The following is a 23,124-nucleotide window of genomic DNA, read 5'->3' on the forward strand; positions in this document are numbered from 1 at the left end:
CTGCCATTTGTGGTGGAGGAGAACAGTGTGCCCTGAGTACCAGGGTTGGCACAGCAATACATATCATGTGGGAAAATTCAAAGACTTCTTATGGCGTTTAGTCAATGACGGCTTTCTTCTTGACCCTTTTGAATAAAGACAAGATTTGGGAAGTGCATTATTAACAGTTGTCCTATCAAGGAATCTTCCCACCAGAGCTGTGGATCTCCATTACTTGATTCTGTTCAACGGTATTCAAGTATAGAGAACAAGTGCAAAGAGACCTTTTCTTTTTAACATTTTCAAAAAGTATTTGTCATTTTTGTTTTACTCCACGATTAAGCTCTACTTCCTGCTAGGTTTTCAAATAAAATCTCCAAAACCAGATTTAAATTTATTTTTGTAAATGTGACAAAATGTGAATGGAGGATTTATACTTTTGGAAGACAAAAGTGGAACCATGGGAGAAACTGATACACCGTATATCTAGGAATGCACAAAACAGATTTAAAATTTAGAAGAAACAGCTGAGATGGGATTCTGTCTTACAGCAAAAATGAGTCCTACCTCCTAAAAGGTGTTACTGAAACATGATAATGAATGGTAATCAATTTTTGTGTTGGTGTACAGGTCAAAGATACATAGAAAACAGGACTTTACTGTAAGCCTCATTTCATGCCCCAGAATGCATTAGCATCTACTTTGTAGCTTTCATGCATCTTGCTTATACAACCAGATACAGAGCCGTGTGAAGCCAATCAGGGTAATGGCTTGTGCCTGGGAAAACTGGACAGTCCAATCATCACCCTCGCCTGAGAAGGTCTGTTTCCATACTTGACATTTGATATTTGATTGCTGCCTCCTCTCACTTTTGTTTTGATAATCATAAGAAATCCCACACTGTTTCAGGCCAGATTGTTTAGAGTACTGCCATGCAGCTGTTGTGCTTGCTGCAATGTATCATTTTTGTTCAGGCCTGAAAGTGCTTTTTTCTGGTTGATCTTGTGATTGGCTTCATAAGGCAAGGAACTTTAGGTCATGACTGTATGTTTACGCTATGTGGGGGGGAGAGAAAAAGTCATTGTACCATAAACCAGACCAGCCTGATTTATTTCAAGCAACACAGTCCGTGTGCTTTTCTTCTTCTTTATTGATAGAATAAGTCTTTTTGTGGTTTTTGTTAGTTTTGTGAGGTGTATTTAAAATGGAGACTGGGGAACCTTTTGTGTAAGGAAAATAATGATCTATTTCACTACTGTTAAAAACAAAGCAAACAAAAAAAAGTTATCGTTCACTGAAGAGCCAATATCAGAGCCGACTACTGAAACAAACAGATCCTTTGTAGCTATGTTTATATCAAACAGAAAAGCGCAGTTATGTAGTTATATGGATGACAACATTGCATGCGACAACAAAACACATCTACAAAAATAAATGGATTTGTTTTTTTGTCAAAAACACCTTTAAAATGGGACAATACTGGTGGGAAATGTGGTCTTGCATTGGTACCACAGAAAAGAATGATTTTCCTTAAAGAGTTTGTTGGAAACACTTTTGGCCCTAAGAAAAGGAAATGATTGGACACTTGGGGTCAAGGAAATGATAAATCTACAACTTAGAGACAAGGACAGAACTTAGTTCATTCCAAAGATTCGACACCATCACCAGCAGCCAGAACATCTGTTTACAGTTAAAATGTTTCAGATTAGTTATGACTGCATATCAGTACATCAGATGATTTCTAATGAGTCGTGGGTTTGAACTAAAACAATTATTGTTCCTTCTTGGAGTGTTGGCACACACACGAGCGCATTTGTGTCAGAAGCAGACAAAAGTTTCCACAGAGTCCTTTCAAATCCCTGGCTACGGTGCCGTTTATAAGCTACTACTCCCAAATTGTTTTCCTAAATCATCAGAAATGTTTTCTCTCTGTGAAGACAGAATGCAGATGAAGATTAGCTATCACTACCTTATTTCCATGTGGACTTTGTATTATGAATTGATGCCCAAGTTGAGTGTTCATTCACAGTGTCATTACTCCTCTACAGCTCCTGGGAGCTTGCTTGGCCTCCTTGTGTTTGCTTTGTGTCACGTTTTTCCACATTTTTTGCCTTTGGACTTCAATCCCAGCCATTACTGAGGAGAAGAAATATTCATAATGAAGCCTTATGACTTTGTCAACATGTGTTTTAACTTCCACCAAATGCACTAATATGTTTTGTGTTTTTTTTCCACACATGAGGTTGCACAAATGTTTACTGGCCACTGAGTAAGGCAACAGAGCACAAGGCGTAATTATAGTTTAGGACAGATCCACGAGATCTGTGGTTCACCTTGGCTTAGAAAACCAGAGCTATTCTCATCCTCTGGGAGCAAAAGAAGGGTTTACGGGCAAAGGCCAACTTGAGTTACAGCACCAAGAACATTAATTACTCATAGAGGGCAACATAAGAGTGCAGATTAGATTGTAATTGGTGGGTTTTCCTGCAAACTCCATGATTCAGTGAGCACCTCTGCTGACCAATGCATCAGTGGCTGATTATAGGACTGGGTTCTTTCGCTCCAAGTGCGCCACAAATAGCCTCTTGCTAATAAAAAAAAAAAGTGTGCTATTTGTTTTGCCCTCTTGTCAAAGTAATTATGAGCTTGGGGCAGGCCATGTGGATTTCATGTCGAACTGAAACTACACAGAGAGGAAGGGCAGCTGCAAGTGCCCCAGCACGCTGTGTTTGCATACTGTGACCTGGAATTTGCTTTGATTGTATGTTTTTGAAGAGCTCAGTGTCACTGATCCACAGCCAGGGATGACAGGCAAACCCATTTTTGTCTGAACAACAGAGCTGCACCTACTTTTCAAATGTGAACATGTTCAGAGCTTTGATTCATTCATACTTGACTTTTTGACAGCTGAAAAACAGAAAAACTGTTGCATTTTTAAAATGTGCAAATATCTAAAAATCCCACCTTGCACTGATTTTCACCGTCTAAATATGATCTATTTACAGCAGAGATTTTGTAAAATCGGAAAGGACCAAAACATCTGGGCAGGCTGTTGGGAATAAAGTGTTCTTTCCCAATGTTGCATAACATCTCAGAGATTATTTTCTCATTTCCCAGAAGAAGGCCACAACAGAAACACTTCCAGTTTTTTTTTTTGCTAAACAGAAACACACTTGCATGCAGGCAGAGTAAAAAAATAAAACACAACACGTAGCTAACAGTTTTGCCAGTACTTGCACAGATGCCTCCCACCTTAATCTCTGGAGTTTCCAGATTTTACACACTGCCCATTATGAGCTGGGAGGGGGGCGGGGGGTGAGTACAAAAACTGCCTCAAGACCTAAAGTTCCTTCAGCTCCTGCACTTTTCCAAGACAAACGCTTTCAGCTGCTAATCCGAAGACACATTCCGGTTTGTTTTTCTACTTCTGTCTTTAATACAGACACTTTACTGTCTCATATTTCAGTTCAGCTGCCCCTGAAAGAAGAGCCGCCAGTAGGAACAATTTGTTCTGTCAAATCCACACGACATATCTGGTGTTAAATTGCTTCCACGTCGCCAGACAGCCAGTGCAGCATGTCGGAGGAGGTGAAGCCAGAGAGCGTGTCGCTGTACCCTACGAGTGCCGCAGCCACCCCTGAACAGGAGACATTGTGCATCTTTGGGACGGGAGACTTGGGGCGCTCTCTGGGTCAACGTCTGCTGCAGTGTGGGTATAGGTTGGTGTATGGGAGCCGGAGACCTCACAGCTGCGGCCCCATTCCTCCAGGAGCTCAGGTATGTGCTGCAACGTCTGGTGTGGACTGAGGAAAAAAAAAAATTTTTTTTTTTTTTCCTGTTGTACTCTGTTGTACTGTGTAGTACAACAGAGCTGCACCTACTTTTCAAATGTGAACATGTTCAGAGCTTTGATTCATTCATACTTGACTTTTTGACAGCTGAAAAAAAGAAAAACTGTTGCATTTTTAAAATGTGCAAATATCTAAAAATCCCATCTTGCACTGATTTTCACCGTCTAAATATGATCTATTTACAGCAGTGATTTTGTAAAATCGGAAAGAACCAAAACATCTGGGCAGGCTGTTGGGAATAAAGTGTTCTTTCCCAGTGTTACATCTCACAATTGTTGCAATTGTTTTTTTTTGTAATTGCAAGGTGCAGATGGTAAAATTTAAAGTGCAAAGTCTCTTCTGTCTTTTCATTGACTAAACAAAGTTACTGATTGGTTGTGTGTAGACAGGCGTTAGCACAGATGATGCACGGGTGCAGTGTGGTGCAGACTGTTCTCATCTTTTTTGTTACATGTGAACAAAATCATTTAAACTCGACACACTCTGGTGTGCTGAGAATGTAATTTGTTTCCAATTGTTTTCATAAAATTCTGTCACAGTAAATGCTAAGTCTTCCTTTTCAGTGTCTTGTTTTTCTCAGCCTAGAAAGGAAACCGTCACACATATATCTGATATTTTAATGGCAGGCTGAACAGCATAAATCAAATTTGTCTATCAATCAGAACCAGGCTGTTGTCACGCGGGCTCCTTAGCCAGATGTTTGATGTCTTTCAAAGTGACCTCAGTCTGACTGGTGTACCACATTTCATCAAACCTGTGTGTCACTGCATTTGACAGACTCATCATTTTGACCCAAAGAAGGCAGGAAGTGGCCAGACTAATTGCAAACAAAGGCTCAAACAAGCATGGAGATGTGTTGACTGCCTGCGCTGTTTAATCTCTTTCCTTTCACTCACTTTAACACTCCACTGCCACAACAGTATTTACAAATATTAATGCAGACGCACTAATGAGTTAGTCATAATTTTGTTGGCTCTGATTGCAGAACAACTTCAGGGTGGACACACACAGGCTGCAATGTGTAGCATCCTTATTTATTTCCACCAATGCAGCGAGCTTACGAAAATAAATATTGCGTGTTCATATTCTGTGCATGCGAGTCCCAGTAACGAGATTTCTGACTGGTGAGGCACTGACTACTCTGGACAGAAGACTTTTAATTATGATGCTTTTTGTACAATTATGTGCAATAATTAAATGTTTTCTTTGGCTAAACTTTCTTTCTTTTTACTAAAATTGAAAGTTGTGTATGATCTTACCTTTATTTGTATATCAAGTTCACTTATCACTTCCCTTTACCTACAGATTCATGCAGCACATTTGTGGCTGACCAGACTAAATATGTCACATACAGTTATTAAATATATTAAATTGTGGAACATCAGCATGTATAATACATGTGTAATCAAACATATATTGCGATATAAAGAGATACAGTAAAAGGTAGGTGCCAACCGTTTAATTCACTCTGTGACACGTCACCGGAGGTAAGACACAGCATACTGCCTCATGTGCTACTCATAATACATAAGTTCATTATTACATTATATAAGTTCAGCCATTTTGACCATGAAAATGTTGAAATCACACAGGAAAGAAATTTGCACAACAATGAAGTGGACAAACTGATTTTCTCTTATTGTTAAGAGAACAATGTCTATACTGGAAGTCTGGTGAATATGTCAGTGGCCATCTTCGAGATCTTGGTGTGATGATGCTTCTTCAGGAACAAAAGCTCTGCAGGGAGGACTTCAGTTGGATTTATTTCAAATTGCAGCCTAAGTCAGAACAAACAAATCATGAGGAAATCTTAGTTAAATTGTAGAAAATGATCCAGACAGTCCATTTTAAAGGATTATAAGCCAAAATACCATATTTGGTATTCCCCATCACCTTAGAGAGGTTTTTCCACATTCACACTTTCCATGTGTGGTCCTCTTCAACTCCAGGTGTCAACCATCTATTTATTGTGCAAGAATCTGTAGCTTTCCTTAGTTGATCAGTCCCAAGGCAAAATGTTTTGCTATATTCTTCAAGGACACCAAAAGGTCTCTGTATGATGGGACACAAACCCATAAACAAGTTGTTGCAAAGCCTGGGAAGATTCGGAACGGTCTCCGGGGACGGGCTCATGAAACTGAAAGCATTTTTCCAGCCAATTTGGTTAATCACAGTTAATGATTCAACAACAAAGGGCGAGGCTTTTCACATTAACAAAAAGTTATTGTGTGATTTAATATATGTTCAATATTCAAGTGTAACAAAAAAGCAAAAGCAAAAGAAATCTGCGAGGAGGAAAACCCTTTTTCACAGCTCTGCAACTTCCAGCAGTTATTCATGGCGTTGTCAAATATCCACCCGTGCGCCGCTCTTTTGAGAAGTTTATATTTCACGCAAAGATCCATGTGTTTGAGCAACTCAGTTAATTTACTTCAGATGAATGACACCCACGACAGCAACAGCAGCACCACTTGCTCCTCTGCACATGCAACTTTGGTGCATGACGGCCGTCTTGTGTTTGTGTGTCTGACCTGTGCAGGTGGTGAGCCACGAAGCGGCGGCGCAGTCAGCCAGTTTGGTCTTTGTTTGTGTTCACAGAGAACATTACGACTTCCTGGAGACACTAGCACCTCAACTCAACGGGAAGGTACCTCACTGTGCATATCGCATAACGTTGTGCGTCATTCGCGTTGTTTATTTTCTGACTTCTGAACCGTTTCCCCGGTTTTTATTCGCCGCAAGGTGCTGGTGGACGTTAGCAACAACCTCGAGAAGAATATGTACCCAGAGGCCAACGCTGAGTATCTGCAGAGGTAAGTAGAGATTAGTTGGTGTCTTACGGATGCGGCTAGAGCCTTCTGTGGCCGGCAGAGCATGAAGCTAAAGTTTGTTATTCACTGCCCAGGTTAATCCCCGGGGCCCATGTGGTGAAAGCATTTAACACCTTGTCAGCCTGGGCTCTTCAGAACGGACCTTCAGATGCTAACAGACAGGTACTGGATCTGTTGTGACACTAACAAGTTTCTCTGTGAAAAAAAAAAAAAAAATAGACTCAGTCTTTTTCTTCTCCTCCTCATCAAAAATGCAGTATTTCTCTTTTTCTGGTGTGATCTTTTATTTCAGTTTTAGGGGGCTTGTTTGTTTGACAGATTTCTGATTCCATCAGAGGAAAAACAAGCTTTTTTTTTTTTTTCTAGTTCTCTGATGTGTTTGCACAGTGGGTGCTACTCAAGACGGGAAGAACTTCAGTCTAAATCATAATCACACACTTTGAAGCATTCATCAGACCACATTTAAGGAAAAGAATGTAAATTTAGGTAGTCAACCTAATGTCTTTGCTTCGAAAGCCACCTGTGACGTGTCTTTGAATCAGTGAACTCCATCATTTCTCAGATCTAAGCTCAACATCACATGTTTTGCTCTCTCTCTGTAGTGCAAAGCTGCAGCACATGTGTTTTTTTATTCCTGCTTTGTTTTGATCTGTTTGTTAGGTCTCAGAGGATGGTAAAAAAAAAAACACACACACAAGTGTGTGCATGTTTATGCATTGTGGCGCTCTGTATTTGGAGCACCATCAGCAACATCACAAGGTGTTAACCGAGCTTTGCTGTTTGATACCTGCTTTCCTCCCCTAAATTTAGTATTTCATGAAAGAAGCCACGTCGTCTTTGTTCACTTTCGTATTCATTCCTCTAGAGTCAAACACATCCTTTCATCAATGTGTGTACACATGGAATACGTACATAAATATTGCATTAACATAGCTGAGCACCATGCTTCTCACACAGGAGATTTTTTTTTTTAGAGTTGTAAGAACCTTTTCATGCTCCAGGTGTACCTGTGTGGAAACAATCCTGAGGCTAAGCAGGCAGTGGCAGTGATTTCCACCAAACTGGGCTTCACTGTTCAGGATAGAGGGTCTCTGTCTGCAGCCAGAGAGCTGGAGGACTTCCCCCTGCAGCTGTTCCCCGAGTGGAGGCTGCCCATGCGTCTCACCGTTGGCCTCACTGCCTTCTTCTTCTTCTATCTTCTCACCAGAGATGTCATCTATGCGTATGTTAACGAGGGCAAAGACATCTCCTTCAGAATCATGATGTCCCTGGCTAACAAGGTGAATACAGATTATTTATTTATGTTTTTTTTTTTTTTTTTTTTACAAATAGTATGTTTTCTTTAAAACTACTGAGCCTGAACTAGAACGTTTTCATTTTTCTTCTTTTCCAGGTGTTTCCGAGCGTATCTCTCATCTTGCTGTCTCTCTGTTATCTGCCTGGAGTCATAGCTGGCTTCTTTCAGCTCTACAGAGGAACAAAATACAAGTAAGGAAAGGATGCTGAACAACATGCAAACTCTCTAAAGATATGCAGTAGAAAGCATGTTTAATAGGATACAAAATGTTTGTTTTTAGGCGTTTTCCTGACTGGTTGGATCGCTGGATGTTGTGCAGGAAACAACTAGGTCTGATAGCGCTGGCCCTTGCTTCCCTGCATGTGCTCTACACTCTGATCATACCTATAAGGTAGGTAATGATCCGTACAAATATCCCTATTGGGAAAGTTCCTCTAATTGAAAAACTTTTCATTGCTTCCTACTTCGAGAGGTATGACAATCTATATCTATATCTCTATGTCTAACCTAAATCTTTTAGGTGTTTCCATAGCAACTCCAAATATCAGCCACTTTTTTTTATACAAAGCATTGTTAGTCAACTTTAGATCTCTTTTAATGTGTACTCAACTTAGAAGAAATTGTTAATAAACAATAAAACGTATTATAACTCCATCTGGTTAATATTCAACAGACTGACATATTATTGTGACAAAAATCATTTATTCTTCTCACAATGTGTTCAGATAAATTGTATCCTTGAATGATAGAAAGCGCTTTTTTTTTTTTCTAATTTGAAATGTTTTGTTCTAAATAATGTGTCTTTTGTTCCCAGGTATTATGTAAGATTCAGACTTGCAGGAAGTACCATCTCACAGGTAAAAGACTTATGGTTTTACCAGTGGAGTTGCAATGAATATATATATATATATATATATATATATATATATATATATATATATATATATATATATATATATCTATAGATATATATAGATATATATATATCTATCTATCTATCTATATATATATATATATATATATATATATATATATATATATATATATATATATATATATATATATATATATATATATATATATATATATCTATAAAGAAAATGGATGGATGGATTTTTAATTTTTTTATTTTGTTTCACTTTCAGATCAAGAATAACAAGACATCTCCATTTGACACAACCATGGCCTGGAGAACTGACTCGTACTACTCCATAGGGGCTCTGGGATTTGGCCTGTATCTCCTTTTGGGAATTTCCTCCCTCCCTTCTGTCAGCAACGCTCTCAGCTGGAGAGAGTTCAGCTTCATTCAGGTGAAAACTTCTATGTTTATCTTACTTATACTGCACAGGTTTTTCTCAATGGGATTCAGTGTCTTCGACCACAATCAAACGTGGACACTAGGTTTTACCTAAACTATGTGTGTATTAATATTTAGCTTGAGCAAATAATGAGCAAAGGGGGAATTACTTTTCACACAATGCCAGGTTGATTTGGATGACTTCTTTTCCTCAGTAAATGAAATCATCAAGTGAAAACTTAACTTTTGTATTAAGTTCTCACTTGATGAAAAAATAACTCTTGTTATTTTTTCATCTATTATTAAGATTAGTTTTAAAGATTGGAAATATTTCTGACAATTTTTTTTTTCACTCAACAGTAACTTTGAATCATCTGTTTTACATTTGATATGGAAGCTTCACTTGATTACATATAAGACACTATACATGAAAAGTACCAAACAATTACACACCTTAAATGACACAACTAAGAAGAAGTTGTACTACAAACTAGTGCCAGATGCCCCCAGATCTTGGTTATTACATGTTTTGAGTGTGTTGCATTCATAAACTTTCCCTCTTGGTCTCAAATTATTTGAAGGCGAGTTGAATGTAATCCAAAGAACTTTTCATTCAGTGCAGAAATGCTAAAAATATGCTAGCTTACTTTGTGCCCACCTGTAAGGAGATATTTCAAATTTTTAGTTCAGTTGTTCATCTGATATAGAAATTCAAAGACAGGATACTGATCCAAAAAAAAGGAATATGGATGCACATCCCAGAAAAAGAGCCTCGACTAACGCTCAAGCCGTGACTGATGAAGACGACTATGTGCTTCAGCTCAGATGGAAAATGGTTTCTAACTTCCTGTTGGAGGAAATTCAGTGAATATTTTCCTTTCTCCTTTTCTAATTCTCCTGTTTGATGTTTATCTTTTTTCCTCCTGTTGACCAGTGAGAGTAAGCACAATCACACGGCAGGAAATGAACTCATTCATAAATGTATCTGGGTCAGATCAAGCTCATTTTCTCACTCCACCCCACTCCTTATCTCCAGTCCAAATTAGAGCGGCTCTAAATGTTAAGTTATTCATCAAATGTAATTTAGGAGCACACATTATGCTGAGCTACAGTCCTAAATTTTTCTTTGTGCAGATCGTACTTCATGTAAATCTCCAGGGACATTTCTGGGATTACCTCTATAAAACTCAGACATGTTGGTGCATATGTCTCAGCAAAGATCACCTTGTTACTTGCCATTCCTTAACCCGGGACACTGAGAAGCTGTGGGGGAGTTCAAGTGAGTCAATGAGGCTGAAAACATTAAAATATACAACAACATTTATAAAATTATTGATTAACACAGTCACATCACCGTTAAAAGTAATACTCATTGCAGTTCCTGTTGAAAACAATTGTATTTCTAATTGATCACAGTTTTTAGATACATTTAATTAGTAATGTCTGACTTCCTTCTACTCAGGTGAAATAAACGTTCATTTCTTTTAGCCACTTCCTAGTAGGCTGGATGAGAAATCAAGTTTATCATCATCACCCAGCAAGCAGGATGGTAAGAGAGGAAGAAAAAAAAAAATCTAATGCTCACTGTCAAGATATCTGTAGAAGAGAGTGGCATGTCTTTTAGAAAACTAAAAATGCAAAAAAAATTAAAACATATAGTTAGATCAGCACAACAAATCTCACCACACACAAAGTCAACCTTTGCACATAGCTACTGCATCTCCTTGAGTAAATCCACATTGACTAAACATATTTAAATTAAATATTTGGTGTAATTTTTCCTAAATTCCTCAGTCTGAGTTTAAACAACTTGAATAATAATAAAAAAAACATTTAAGGTGGAATCCATTACTTTACCAATAACTGTTGAGGGTCCAGTAGATCTGTACCAAGATGATGACCTTTCTTTGTTTTTCTGTTTTCCAGTCCAAGTTGGGATACCTGACATTGTTCTTCTGCACCTTTCACACCTACCTGTATGGTTGGGACAGATTTCTGTACGTCTCCCAGTACAAATGGTACACTCCTCCAGGCTACATGCTCTGCCTGGTGGTGCCCTCCCTGGTGCTGGTGTTCAAGCTGCTGCTTCTTCTGCCTTGTGTGGATAAAAGCCTCAGCCGCATTCGGCAGGGCTGGGAGAGGACGGGTCCTGAGAACGACAGCAAGAAGTCACTGTTAGCGTAGGACTGTCACAAACTGTCACAGACTCAGGCAGAAACATATTGTCTTCTGAGAGCACTCTAATTCAACCACTTCAGTTTTAATGCAGAACAAAATAGTGCACAACAGTAAAAGAGCCTGTGCTAAGTGTTACCATATTTACATTCACAGTTTGAACACCTTCACTTTGAGTTTTGTAAGTATTTTTTTAAATCAATTATTAAGGAATATTTTTATATAACCAATGCTATGGAAGCAAACGATAAAAAAAATGAATAAAAAATAACACATGAAACCAGTATTTCATTGTTTGTGTATTAAATTGAATTTTAGAATTTTTCTTTTCAATTCTTGGTCATAGTTTTTTAACAGTATGTTGTTTTTTTTTTGCTTGTTTTTGATTCTATTGCATACTGCCTTTTAATATCATTTTCTATATTGGAGGAGGTTCCTCTGAGAATCTTTGCTTCATCAATAATATGAAGTGTACACATTGAAAAAAGTTTATATATATATATATATATATATATATATATATATATATATATATATATATATATATATATATATACATATATTGCCCTAAACACCAGAGCAATAGAAGCTCAGATCTACCACACCAGACAAGACCCAAGGTGTAGATTGTGCAAGGAGGCCCCTGAGACAGTCCAGCACATAACAGCAGGGTGCAAGATGCTGGCAGGGAAAATGTACATGGAACGACATAACCAAGTGGCGGGCATAGTGCACAGGAACATCTGTGCAGAATATGGACTGGAAGCCCCGAGGTCAAAGTGGGGAACACCCCCAAAGGTGGTGGAGAATGACCGAGCTAAGATCCTGTGGGACTTCCAGATCCAGACAGACAAAAGGTAATGGAGAACCAACCGGACATTGTGGTGGTGGATAAAGAACAGAGGAAAGCCGTTGTGGTGGATGTAGCAATACCAAGTGACCACAACATCAGGAAAAAGGAGCATGAGAAACTGGAGAAATACCAGGGCCTCAGAGAGGAACTGGAGGAGGCCTGGAAGGTGAAGACCACAGTGGTGCCTGTGGTCATCGGGGCCCTCGGGGCAGTCACCCCCAAACTGGAGCAGTGGCTCAAACAGATCCCAGGAACAACATCAGACATCTCAGTCCAGAAATGTGCAGTTCTAGGCACAGCCAAGATACTGGAGGAGAACCCTCAAGCTCCCAGGCCTCTGGTAGAGGACCCGAGCTCAGAGGATGAAAGAGAGAGAGAGAGAGACCACCCGCAGTGGGTGAGAAGGGAATTTATATATATATATATATATATATATATATATATATATATATATATATATATATATATATATATATATATATAAATAAACAAATAGGAATTAATGTAATGTAACTAACTAAATTACCGCAATTAAACTCAAAATCGAGGTCAAACAGGTTATTTCTGAGCTTCCAGGTTCTTGAAATATATCATTTTCTTCGCAGCTGTAGATACTTTAGCATCTTCTGCTTCCCCATAAAAAAGATCAAGTGGCTATCATCACAAATCCAAGCTAATTTACAAAAATAAATGATTTGTTACTAACAGCAAAAATAAGCTATTTACAATACAAATGTTATTGCTATTTCAGTATTATCAAAAATGGTCATAGCTACATGACTGCTGCCAGCCATTTTTGTACCTTGAGCACAAACATTTTATGGTGCAGCGCTACCGAATGGGAACTGCACAAATACTCCATTTTCAGTGCATTTCTCTATATTTTCCGAAGGAAAATTAAGCCCTGCAAAGACGAGATTTTGAGTGGGGTTAAATGTAGGAAACAAAGTATAATTAATTAAATGTAACAATGGGGAGTGCAACACAGCACTAGAACTCATCATATAAACTGCTCTTAGAAGAAGAGTTACTGATTTTACAAGCTGTACTTGATTGATAAAAACGCCTTTACAGAGGCAACTCACCCGTAAAGTCGTGATAAGTTTTCTTTTCCTGAGGAAGATTAATGACGAGGAGATTATTAAACCCAGAAAATCCTCAGAGTCTGCAGAACTTTTTCCACATTAAATAATAATTTTAGATTAACAGTGCTGGTTTGGAGTGAAGCAAGACTGACGAAACAGTTGAACGTGGGATCGTTTCTCATGTCTTTGTTGCTTTTATGTTTATAATTTTTTGTGTGTTTCATTTGTTCAAAGAAGTATATCATTGTTGTCGCAGTGAATAACTAGCACAAGACCCATACATTTTACAAAAGAGAGTAAACACAAGTAATTGGATAAAGAAAAAAAGAAATCAGTTTTGCAGATATGATCTATCCTTGTGTCTCCAAGAATTACTGCAAAACCGACAGACTTGCATTCCACATATAAAAAAGCAACTTTTGAATCCATGTGACTTCTTTAAAGCAGTTATGTAATTCTAAGTATCAATAAAGAGATATTGGAAATAACCCATTTTTTGCCATTTTGATTCTAATATTTCTCCTGTACGTTTCTGAAATGAATTCAAATCAGCCGTTTTGGACTTGCATTGAAATCAATGTGCAAAAAGTGCTGATGAGTACATTTATGTACAGCAGACATCGCTGAATCAGCAGTCAGAGGGCGTCAGAGTGATTCTAGTGAAATGTGATGACTGTTGTTTGCTGAATTTGGCATTTATACTTCTGTATTTTTAGTCAACTGTAAGGTCTACTTGAAGTATCCTGTCTACACCGGTCTTCACAAAGAAAATGATGTCTCAAAAATTAGAATATCATTATAAATCAATGAAAAAAGTTAAAAATTGTTTACAAATATGTCTGTTCACAGAATACTGTATACTAGTGTAACAAAAAAAATAAGTGGATGAAAAACATAGGTATTAAAAGGTGCACAGGAAACAGGAATACCACCTCCACACAATGCTACAATGAATCAGTAATTCATATTATTCGTAGTATTAGGTGTATACTGAACAATACAGTCAGCAGGCTGAAATTTCTGAATTAAAATGTAGTTTTTACTGGATTAATGTGAAATTCATATTTTCCAAAAAGCTAATTTTTGGTGTTTCATTTGCTGTAAGTCATAATAATTAAAATAAAGTAGGACTAAAACTCAGAGTCTTTAGAATGACTTTCATGTTTTCAACTAAGTTACTGAAATAAAAATGTCAAGATCTACATTTATAAAATGACATTTCCACTGACCTGTTTTCAGAATACAATCAATTTCTGCAATAATTGCTGCATATTACGAACTCTTAATGTGTTTGCTGGATGCTTACAGTTATGTGTTATGCTGACTGTGAATTTGTTAATGCTTCATCTGTCACATAACTGGTTAAATAAAAACACAATCAGACCTGCTGTAAAGCAGAGATGTAAAAAGAGCTATTTCAGTTAAATTTTCATTGATTTTTCACAGAATTTTGTCCTATGAAAAGTTTAAGAAATTCAAAAACAATTTTTACCCAATAAAAGAGAAGCCTTAAAAGTTGACAAAGCACTCGTCTCATCATCCTTCAGTGAAGGTGTTGACTGCAACAAAATATCTAAATCCACAAAAGTCATAAAATACAAAACCTTCACATGATTATTTTACAAGAGTAAGCTAAAGCACTTCCCCATTTCAAAAACTGCTGAGCAGGAACAAATAAAACAAGTTTTGTGTTGAGTCTAAAATATAAATAAAAAGCAGAAATAAAATGAGTCATTTAGAAAGTATTAAAGCGAGAACTTGAGATAATAAATGGACAGAGGATAATGTAAATGTCTTATCAAGAGATCATATGAGAAATAGCTTTCTGTGAGCTGAAACATTTAATTGTAATGACAACTAAGAATGTTTTATTAGTTTTTTTTGTCTAGTTATATGATTTTCAGTTGCAGTGATTCACATTTTATCACTAGAGTGATTTGAATGTCTTCAATGATAGAATAGTAATTAAATTTCACTAAGTCTTAACTTCATGTGCAAGTAAATACTGTGGATAAACAATTAAAGCCATAGTTTTCATACCATTTGTATCAAATTATATATAAATCAAGAAATGTATTAAATGTGTTTAATATTGTGAAGGGTGCAGCACAGGAGACTCTGAGTCTCAAAGAGTGTAAACACAGCAGTTTCCATTTCAGTCATGCACAAAAAAAAAGAAAAACACTTTTAAACTAATTTAACCCTTCACTTATTAAAAATATGATTATTTTGAATTCATATAGCTGTTGAGTCTTTGTTTTTTGAAATAACAGTGTTTCATAGCAGAAAAGAGTTTTGGAGTATGAAAAGTTGGTTGATTTGAAGTAAAATGTGTATAGATATATAACACAAAATAGTTAAAGATCTTGTGTAATTTGAATGTCTTTTGAAATATCTGGATGTGTTTCATAGCAGAGAAGAGAGTTTTGGAATATGAAACGCTGCTTGATTTAAAATAAAGTGTGTTGCTCTCTATCTTGTCAAGTAATTCTCCTCTTTTTATTTTCTTTATATTGCAACTAAGAATCAAAGTTCCACTCAAACATACATCAGTCTTATGTTCCTTAATACATGCAGCTATGAATGATAACTATTTTATCGAGTTACGGGTTATTCAGGTTAACGACCCTCTAGATTTAGCTTATCTAGAGCAAAAAAAAAAAAAAAAAAAGCACCGTTAGCAGGTCTAAAAAAAAAAAAAGAGAACCAGATCAAAGAAGTGTTCAGAAATATGCCTGGATAGAGTCATGATATGACTGAGTATAAAAGGACAAACCTCTCAGAGCTGCATCAAAGTCTTCAGACTGATTTTTAAGGTAAGACCACTATTTTCAACTTTGGCAAGAAATGTAATGGCTAAGCATTTTACAAAAGCCTCTGTTTCTTTACAGTTTCTTTTCAATCTCCTTCAAGCTGAATTGAAAGTGTGGTTTTAGACCAGCTTGAATATATTTGGGATTTCTAAAGAGCAATGGGATCTTAACGTTTGTGTCTCTTTTGTTAGATGAGGCTGCTGCTCTTAGTGGGAATGCTGACAGCATGTGCTGCAGTAACCCAAGGTAAATTGACTTTTATCATTCATAAAAAGTAAACTGTAAGAATTATAGCTGGTTTGTTTTAGATTTGCTTTAAATTTTGAGCTTGTTTTGATTTTATTTTTTTTATTATGAATATTTTTACAGCATTTGTACTAAATTTACCGACTACCAAACTTGTCAAAAGTTATTTTTTAACATATCCTTTAAGAAGACGCAGCTTCTATTACTCTCTGTTATTTTTCTTCCAGATCTGTCTGGCAAGATGTTCACCTTTCCACTTGAAACCAACACAGCTCATGTGAAGCTAAGAACTACAAAACAGGATTTTAATGCAGTAACTGTTTGTCAAAGGTATTGTAGTCATACGAGTAAATTATTGTACCATGCAAAAAGTTTTAACCTCCTCTCTGCTAAATTCTTTTTAGCTCGCTTCCAAGCATCAAAACTTCATTGACATCTTTCAGATGGTCTCAAGCTGTAGTTTTATGAGAATTTTGAAGATTTGTCACCGTTTTTCGATTGCCTTGTCATGTAGCTGGTCATGACCAGGTACATTTAAACAATAAATGTTTAATAATTCAAAAACAGTGACAAGTGGATGACAAACAAAAAGCTTTTGAATAAAAACAAAAAAAATCTTTAGCAGATGACTACTGTCCCAAAGGTCTTTGTTTAAGAAATGTAAAAAAAAAAAAATCAAGCAGACACGCTGTGTCCTTCAATAATGCATTTGATGATACTTCTGATCATCTGATCATCAAATGCATGGAAATCTTGTGAAGGAATCTTATGTCACATGGTTTCAAAAGATTTCAAAAAGGAAAATCTAAATTAAAAATAGTGGAGGGCTTGATTCTTTTGCACAATTCTGTAAAGGAACCTTTATTTTTTATTTTTTAATCTCTGTGAAGTATATCATGTAACACACGTTGCATTTGTTTTCCCCTCAGATACTTTACAGACCTCCAAAGATCCCACGTCCTATTTTCTTTGGCTGTACCCAGTTTTTCCAATGGCTTTATGGTTCTCTGGGATGGCACTGACAAAGAATTGGAGATCTATACCCAGGATAAAATTGCAACATTTGGAAAAACTGACTACAAGCTAAACACATGGCACTCTGTCTGCGCCACCTGGGACTCCGCGTCTGGGCTGGCGCAGCTGTGGTTGGATGGACAACCATCAGTTAGAAAATTTACCAGCTCTGGATCAAACATCAGAGGATCTCTCATAATTATGTTAGGGCAGGTAAATTGTCAGTCATCCTCCATATTCCACAATTCTTATTAAATTCTTATTAATATTAAACTTTACAAATATATTTCAAAATAGTTTATTTTTTATTATTACTTTTAAATAAAATTGTTTTTCCTACAGGACCAGGACAGTCACGGCGGCGGGTTTGACATCAAGCAGTCTTTTGTTGGGATGTTGTCTGATGTCCACATGTGGGATTACGTCCTCTCTGCCTGTCAGATCCAGAAATACGTGGATGAACAGAACTTCACTCCGGGAAACGTCCTGAACTGGGCGGCTCTGGATTATCAGATAGTAGAAAAAGTGATGGTGGAGAATAAAGTAATGGTTTGTCTTTGAACTGTTAAATTAATACCATCACCAAGAAAAAGTCTCAATCATAAAAGAATCCCTGATATTAAATCATTTCTCGTTTTACATATTTTTTCATTTTTTTGTTGCTTCTTTTGAGACGTGCTTTTCATGGGAAAAAGAATAACACACTCCCCACCCACTCACATTCTCCTGTGAGCCCGAGCACTGGTATATAATGAGTACGACACACTGTCTTCCTGTCACGCAACCAGTCTAACAGAATGCTTTTATGTGAGGGAGAGGTAAATTGTAGCTATCTGTTCTTATAAAAGCTTTGTTTTGTCTATTAATAAATGAGAAAAGCCTGTGTGTTGAATAGACTGGTGTCTGGTGCTTTCTACCAAAATTCACTAAGGAAATCCTTTCTCTTCAGTTTACATGTACTATCCTTCTGCTGTGGCCTTAAAAGTTTTGTGAATAATTTCAATAGTTATCACCTTCTCACCCATACACTAAACAAGGAGTCCAAGATTATTTTATCTGATTATTTCATCCAATAATTTCATTTGTCCTCGATAGACATTGAAATGGCCAGCATCTAATCTTAATGTGAATCTGATGCTCCACCAAACGAGAAGCATTTTCTCTACTTTTCATTTACTGCAGGACAGTAGGAAGCTTCATAATGTTTAATCTTTGCTAAAGGATTTTAGATGGTAGAAATGTGAATCAGCTGTGTGACATTGGTCTCAGTGAAACGTCATTATGTCCACAAGCTCTGATATTCTTTCACAAAAGCTAAAAGGGATTTAAGAAACACCCCAGTTGTTGGCATCTCAAAGAGGCAGTGATGCAGTAGATGCATAAGTTTTACTTCAACAGATACTTTGTAAAATGGTGTGATGTTATAATTTTTCTACATATAATATCACTTCTTAAGACAGCTAAAAGCAATAAGTTAATTATGTTGAAGCTGTGCAGAGCACTAATGATCCATGTGCTAATGACTTTGCACATGGATCTGATGTGAAATGCAATTTCACATCAGATAATTTGCATGCCAAATTCTTTTATTTCTACATTCAGGAGGAATTTGTCTGTGCAGATTTTGCCAACAAAAACCAACAAACAAAAAAAAAAACATTAATGAAGTAACGTGATTGATTACTAACAAGAAGTTTTCTCCTGCAAACTTTTCCTGCCAGGAAAAGCTTTGCAGTAGAAAGCCCTGAAGGGATATACACACTTAAAACTTGTGTAGCATGTGTACAAAAGGGAAGCACCAAAAGTACAAAAACACAGAACCTACTGTTAACATCTGTGCTGTGGGATTTAAAAAAAATGAATATGTCTTTTTTTTACCACATTTTAGACATTTCCTCGATGTGCAAGAACTATTTCGACATCAACATAAGCAGCCCATAGTTTGTGTGTCAAAGAGGTTAAGATTCCTGTGTGTCACAAAAAAAGAAGAACTGGTTTAAGGAAGTTCACACTGAAAACGTTGTTGAAATAGGGAGGATGTGAGTAGAAACATTGACTTTATCCATTGGTGCCAACAAAGTCACTGCACAGGTTTTAAGGTAAGAGTATGAATTCAAATTCAGCAGAAAATTAATCATTGTCCATATTTACTATTTCCTCTTGTGTTGTTTATTGAAAAAAAATCAAGGGACACTTTAACTTTCAGATTTGTGTGATGAAAACCTGTCAGTAATGTTAATGTTATTCTTTAATCAGATGAAGGTGCTCCTTCTGCTTCTGATGATTACAGCTTGTGCTGCCCTAACACAAGGTATTTCTTATATTCAGTATATATATATATATATATATATATATATATATATATATATATATATATATATATATATATATATATATATATATATATATATATATTCATGTTTACTTCATATTAGATGATTAAAGAAGAAAACAGAATAACTACTTGAAATGATTATCTTAACTATTAAGTGTGTAATTTTTTGCAATCTTGATTCCCTTTTGTAATGAACTAAAGAAGCTACAGATTTCACAGAAAGGTCAAGCATAACATACAATAACTAGAACAAAATGGAATTTTTATTCGTTATTTTGTATTTCCTGGCAAGAGAAAACAGCAGTGCTGTTTTAATCTGTCATTTAAGGTAATTCTAAGAATAAAAAAAAAAAAATAATAATAATAATAATAATAATAACTGAATGACTTTAGTCATTTGTAAACAGCTTTTGCCTTTGAATTATGCATAATTTATTTGGCTTGCTATTAAATCATGCTTTACATTTTGAGTATGTTGGTCACCTGAAAGATATTACGAATTTCTCTTCCTATTTCCCATTACTTTCAAAAGATAAGACTATATTTGACATGTGCAAATGAATAAAACAAGGAAATATGAATACATTTTATGTTTTCAGATCTTTCTGGTAAGATGTTCACCTTTCCACTGGAAACCAACAGAGCTTATGTGAAGTTTAACACATCAAGAAGAGATTTTGATGCCATAACTGTTTGCCTCAGGTACTGCGGTTTTAAATATGAATTACGTAGAAGAACATTCTTCATCTTTGTGAGTGAGACACATTATGCAACGCTTTATGTCTGTCATTGTAACAGATCATTTACAGACCTCAAGAGAGACCACGGGCTGTTCTCCTTGTCCACACCCAATAATCCCAATGACTTTTTGATTTTCTGGGATAACACCAATAAAGAAATGGAGCCACACATTAAGAATAAAAAGGTTGAGTACGGAGGCCGTGACTACAAGCCCAACACGTGGCACTCTATCTGCACAACATGGGACGGGACGACTGGACTGACACAGCTGTGGTTCAATGGACAGCCTTCGGTCAGAAAATTCACAATTTCTGGGTCAAACATTGGTGGACCTGTCAATATTATTGTGGGACAGGTACAATTTCCTTTATTCATTGAAAAATGGAACAAACATCTCGAACGTCTGTCATTTTTAGCCTCTGTGCAATCTATGAATCACTTTATCCAATTTTCTTACAGGTTGATAAACATAAAAACAAACTTGAAACAAAATGGAACTAAAGTTGGGTAAATTTAGGTTAAACTGGGTAGAACTGGGTAAAATTATAAAATATAAGCAGATCATTTATAATTTGTCACTGTGTCTTTCTGTGTTGAGAAGATCTCCATATGACATCAAAAATACCCATCCTGTCTTTTTCACAGTGAAATGCTTTAGATCAGTATATCTGTGATAGTTGGTGGTTTTGACCTTAAAACTCTTCCATAGAGGCCATTTTTGCCCAATCTCTTTACTATTATTGAATTATGAATACTAACCTTAACTGGAGCAAATCATGCCTGCAGGGTGTTAGATGCTGTTCTTAGTTACTGTATGATCTCATAAGTGAATTGGAGAGAATTAGGTAGACTGGCCAATTCTGGCAAGAATCACGACATCCCCATGTTTTCTCTGTTTGTGGACAATAATTCTCACTGTAGTTTGAGTTTGTTCCAAATAGCTGTACGTTGATATTGGCTTTCCAGAATCACAAATATCAATGTCACTCCTTGCAGTGCCTATGATTCTTTAAATAATGGGGCCAAAATGATCAAAACTCAGACAAATACCTCCATCTTGTCAGACAGGTTCTGTCCAAGTGGTTTCTTGACTGTACAGGTAAGCACACCTAGGGTTTGCAAATGAAATTATGTGAATCACAGAAAATCTAGCATTTTAACAAGGATGTAGAGGATTGTTTTAATCCAAAATATCATATACAAATGGTACAGTTGTCTTAACATTGACCACTGTGATATAAACAATGTTAAAATTTTAAACTAGCAGTAGCTTAACCCAAAATCAGTAAAAACCTCTGCATAAAGCAATGTAAACCCAGCCTTTATTCAATAAGTAATAAAACTAAATAAGCAGCATTTTACTTTTATCATTATGTTTTTTTCCCCATAAATCTGTAGCATAACATTTCATATTAAAGACATCCAAGCATGTCACATATGCATCTATGTGTTTAGTATGAAAAGTCATGAGCTATTGCAAAAAAGACTCATCTTCACAGATCAGTTGGAAATGCGTGGGTCATAACTTTGATGACATAACATTTGATTCAAATCATTAATGTTTTTTTCCCTATTTTTCAATAAAAAACAAGAAAAAAAAAAAAAAAAAACCATTAACACTCTGCATTTCCAACAGGAGCAGGACAGTCATGGCGGCAGCTTTGACTTGAAGCAGTCCTTCGTTGGCATGATGTCTGACGTCCACATGTGGGATTACATCCTCTCTGCCTGTGAGATCCAGAATTATGTGGATGAACGAAACTTCACACCAGGGAATGTGTTGAACTGGAGGGCTCTGGATTATCAGATTATAGACAAAGTGTTGCTTGAAAATAAAGTAACCGTTTGTTACTAACTCCACTTAGAATAATTTGATCACTACAGCAACTCATACATTTCCAGTAACCATTATTGAATCATTATTTTTGAATTATTTGCTTAACTATAGATTTGTTATAACTGTGAATTGAATTGGACGTTGCTCGTTTTTTTTTTTTTTTTTTTTTTATTACAAAGTATCAATTAAACAACTTAAAAAACATTTGTGTGAAAAAACATTTGTATGGAAAATGCACCAAAGTGACTTAGGAAAACTGTAAAATCTTGTAAACCTGCAGTAAATTAGGCTTGACCATTTTAGATATTTCATCAATTTTTTTAAACATTTCAGTCTTTATTGTTGCTTAGTATTCACAAAGTTCTTTTATAGTCCTACGTTCACCCACAAGTTATCCTTTTTATTCTCCTTTTATAATACAACTGTGTCTGAAATTGGCAGGACAACTATATGTTTGTTTAAGCTGTTACACTTTAGAAAAAGATAAATGCTGTACAATGTGAATTATTTTCATTGTAGCTAAAATAAAGCTTTAATCTGGTACACACAGTTCTAGATATGTTTGTATCTAGAACACAAACATATAGAAATTACAACTTTACTGTGTACATATATGTAGCCACTTTCACTAGGTTTGTTGTCCATGAATTTAAGGTTGACTCTAGAATTTGACTTTTTATATCACTACGTTGGTTATTTTAAATAAACATGTTTGTATAATTTATTTAGAAAACATCACAAAGAGAATATGAAAACAAATCTGAACAAAG

General features: G+C 36.2%; 3 protein-coding genes across 7 annotated transcripts; all 3 read left to right on the top strand.

The window, feature by feature from the left end:
- Window positions 1-3,286: 3,286 nt before the first annotated feature.
- LOC106928473 (metalloreductase STEAP4-like) lies at window positions 3,287-11,714 on the top strand. Of its 4 annotated transcripts, none has more exons than XM_088013728.1 (12): window positions 3,287-3,390; window positions 3,542-3,756; window positions 6,370-6,477; window positions 6,573-6,643; window positions 6,736-6,823; window positions 7,663-7,941; window positions 8,055-8,149; window positions 8,239-8,349; window positions 8,773-8,815; window positions 9,104-9,268; window positions 10,390-10,534; window positions 11,182-11,714. In XM_088013728.1, exons 2-12 carry the CDS (start codon window positions 3,556-3,558, stop codon window positions 11,361-11,363), a joined length of 1,488 nt encoding a protein of 495 aa, XP_087869854.1. In that variant the 5' UTR covers window positions 3,287-3,390; window positions 3,542-3,555; the 3' UTR covers window positions 11,364-11,714. The 4 variants fall into 4 exon arrangements, with proteins under 4 accessions (XP_087869854.1, XP_087869855.1, XP_087869853.1 ...); XM_088013729.1 differs by having other exon boundaries at window positions 3,292-3,390; window positions 3,546-3,756; XM_088013727.1 differs by having other exon boundaries at window positions 3,324-3,756.
- A 1,112-nt stretch (window positions 11,715-12,826) lies between these two features.
- On the top strand, window positions 12,827-18,333 carry LOC106928475 (C-reactive protein-like). The gene is made up of 5 exons (XM_015004752.2): window positions 12,827-16,184; window positions 16,373-16,427; window positions 16,655-16,757; window positions 17,357-17,654; window positions 17,784-18,333. The coding sequence occupies exons 2-5, from the start codon at window positions 16,373-16,375 to the stop codon at window positions 18,000-18,002; spliced, it is 675 nt and encodes a 224-aa protein (XP_014860238.2). The 5' UTR covers window positions 12,827-16,184; the 3' UTR covers window positions 18,003-18,333.
- A 1,074-nt stretch (window positions 18,334-19,407) lies between these two features.
- Window positions 19,408-22,897, top strand: LOC106928474 (C-reactive protein-like). 2 transcript variants are annotated; one of them, XM_015004751.2, is made up of 5 exons: window positions 19,408-19,540; window positions 19,698-19,752; window positions 20,376-20,478; window positions 20,575-20,872; window positions 22,154-22,897. In XM_015004751.2, exons 2-5 carry the CDS (start codon window positions 19,698-19,700, stop codon window positions 22,370-22,372), a joined length of 675 nt encoding a protein of 224 aa, XP_014860237.2. In that variant the 5' UTR covers window positions 19,408-19,540; the 3' UTR covers window positions 22,373-22,897. The 2 variants fall into 2 exon arrangements, with proteins under 2 accessions (XP_014860237.2, XP_087869880.1); XM_088013754.1 differs by lacking the exon at window positions 19,698-19,752 and having other exon boundaries at window positions 19,442-19,540.
- The last annotated feature ends 227 nt before the right edge of the window (window positions 22,898-23,124 follow it).

The sequence above is a fragment of the Poecilia mexicana genome, unplaced genomic scaffold (assembly GCF_051168715.1).
Source record: "Poecilia mexicana isolate PSO_F unplaced genomic scaffold, ASM5116871v1 scaffold_16, whole genome shotgun sequence".
Lineage (NCBI taxonomy): Eukaryota > Metazoa > Chordata > Actinopteri > Cyprinodontiformes > Poeciliidae > Poecilia > Poecilia mexicana.

Coding starts and splice junctions, on each gene's coding strand:
- LOC106928473 (XM_088013728.1), top strand. CDS start 3,556: ATGTCGGAGGAGGTGAAGCCAGAGAGCGTGTCGCTGTACCCTACGAGT. Junction 3,757..6,369: donor CCATTCCTCCAGGAGCTCAG/GTATGTGCTGCA, acceptor TGACCTGTGCAG/GTGGTGAGCCACGAAGCGGC. Junction 8,150..8,238: donor TACAGAGGAACAAAATACAA/GTAAGGAAAGGA, acceptor GTTTGTTTTTAG/GCGTTTTCCTGACTGGTTGG.
- LOC106928475 (XM_015004752.2), top strand. CDS start 16,373: ATGAGGCTGCTGCTCTTAGTGGGAATGCTGACAGCATGTGCTGCAGTA. Junction 16,428..16,654: donor ATGTGCTGCAGTAACCCAAG/GTAAATTGACTT, acceptor TTTTTCTTCCAG/ATCTGTCTGGCAAGATGTTC. Junction 17,655..17,783: donor TCATAATTATGTTAGGGCAG/GTAAATTGTCAG, acceptor TTTTTCCTACAG/GACCAGGACAGTCACGGCGG.
- LOC106928474 (XM_015004751.2), top strand. CDS start 19,698: ATGAAGGTGCTCCTTCTGCTTCTGATGATTACAGCTTGTGCTGCCCTA. Junction 19,753..20,375: donor TTGTGCTGCCCTAACACAAG/GTATTTCTTATA, acceptor TTATGTTTTCAG/ATCTTTCTGGTAAGATGTTC. Junction 20,479..20,574: donor GCCATAACTGTTTGCCTCAG/GTACTGCGGTTT, acceptor TCATTGTAACAG/ATCATTTACAGACCTCAAGA.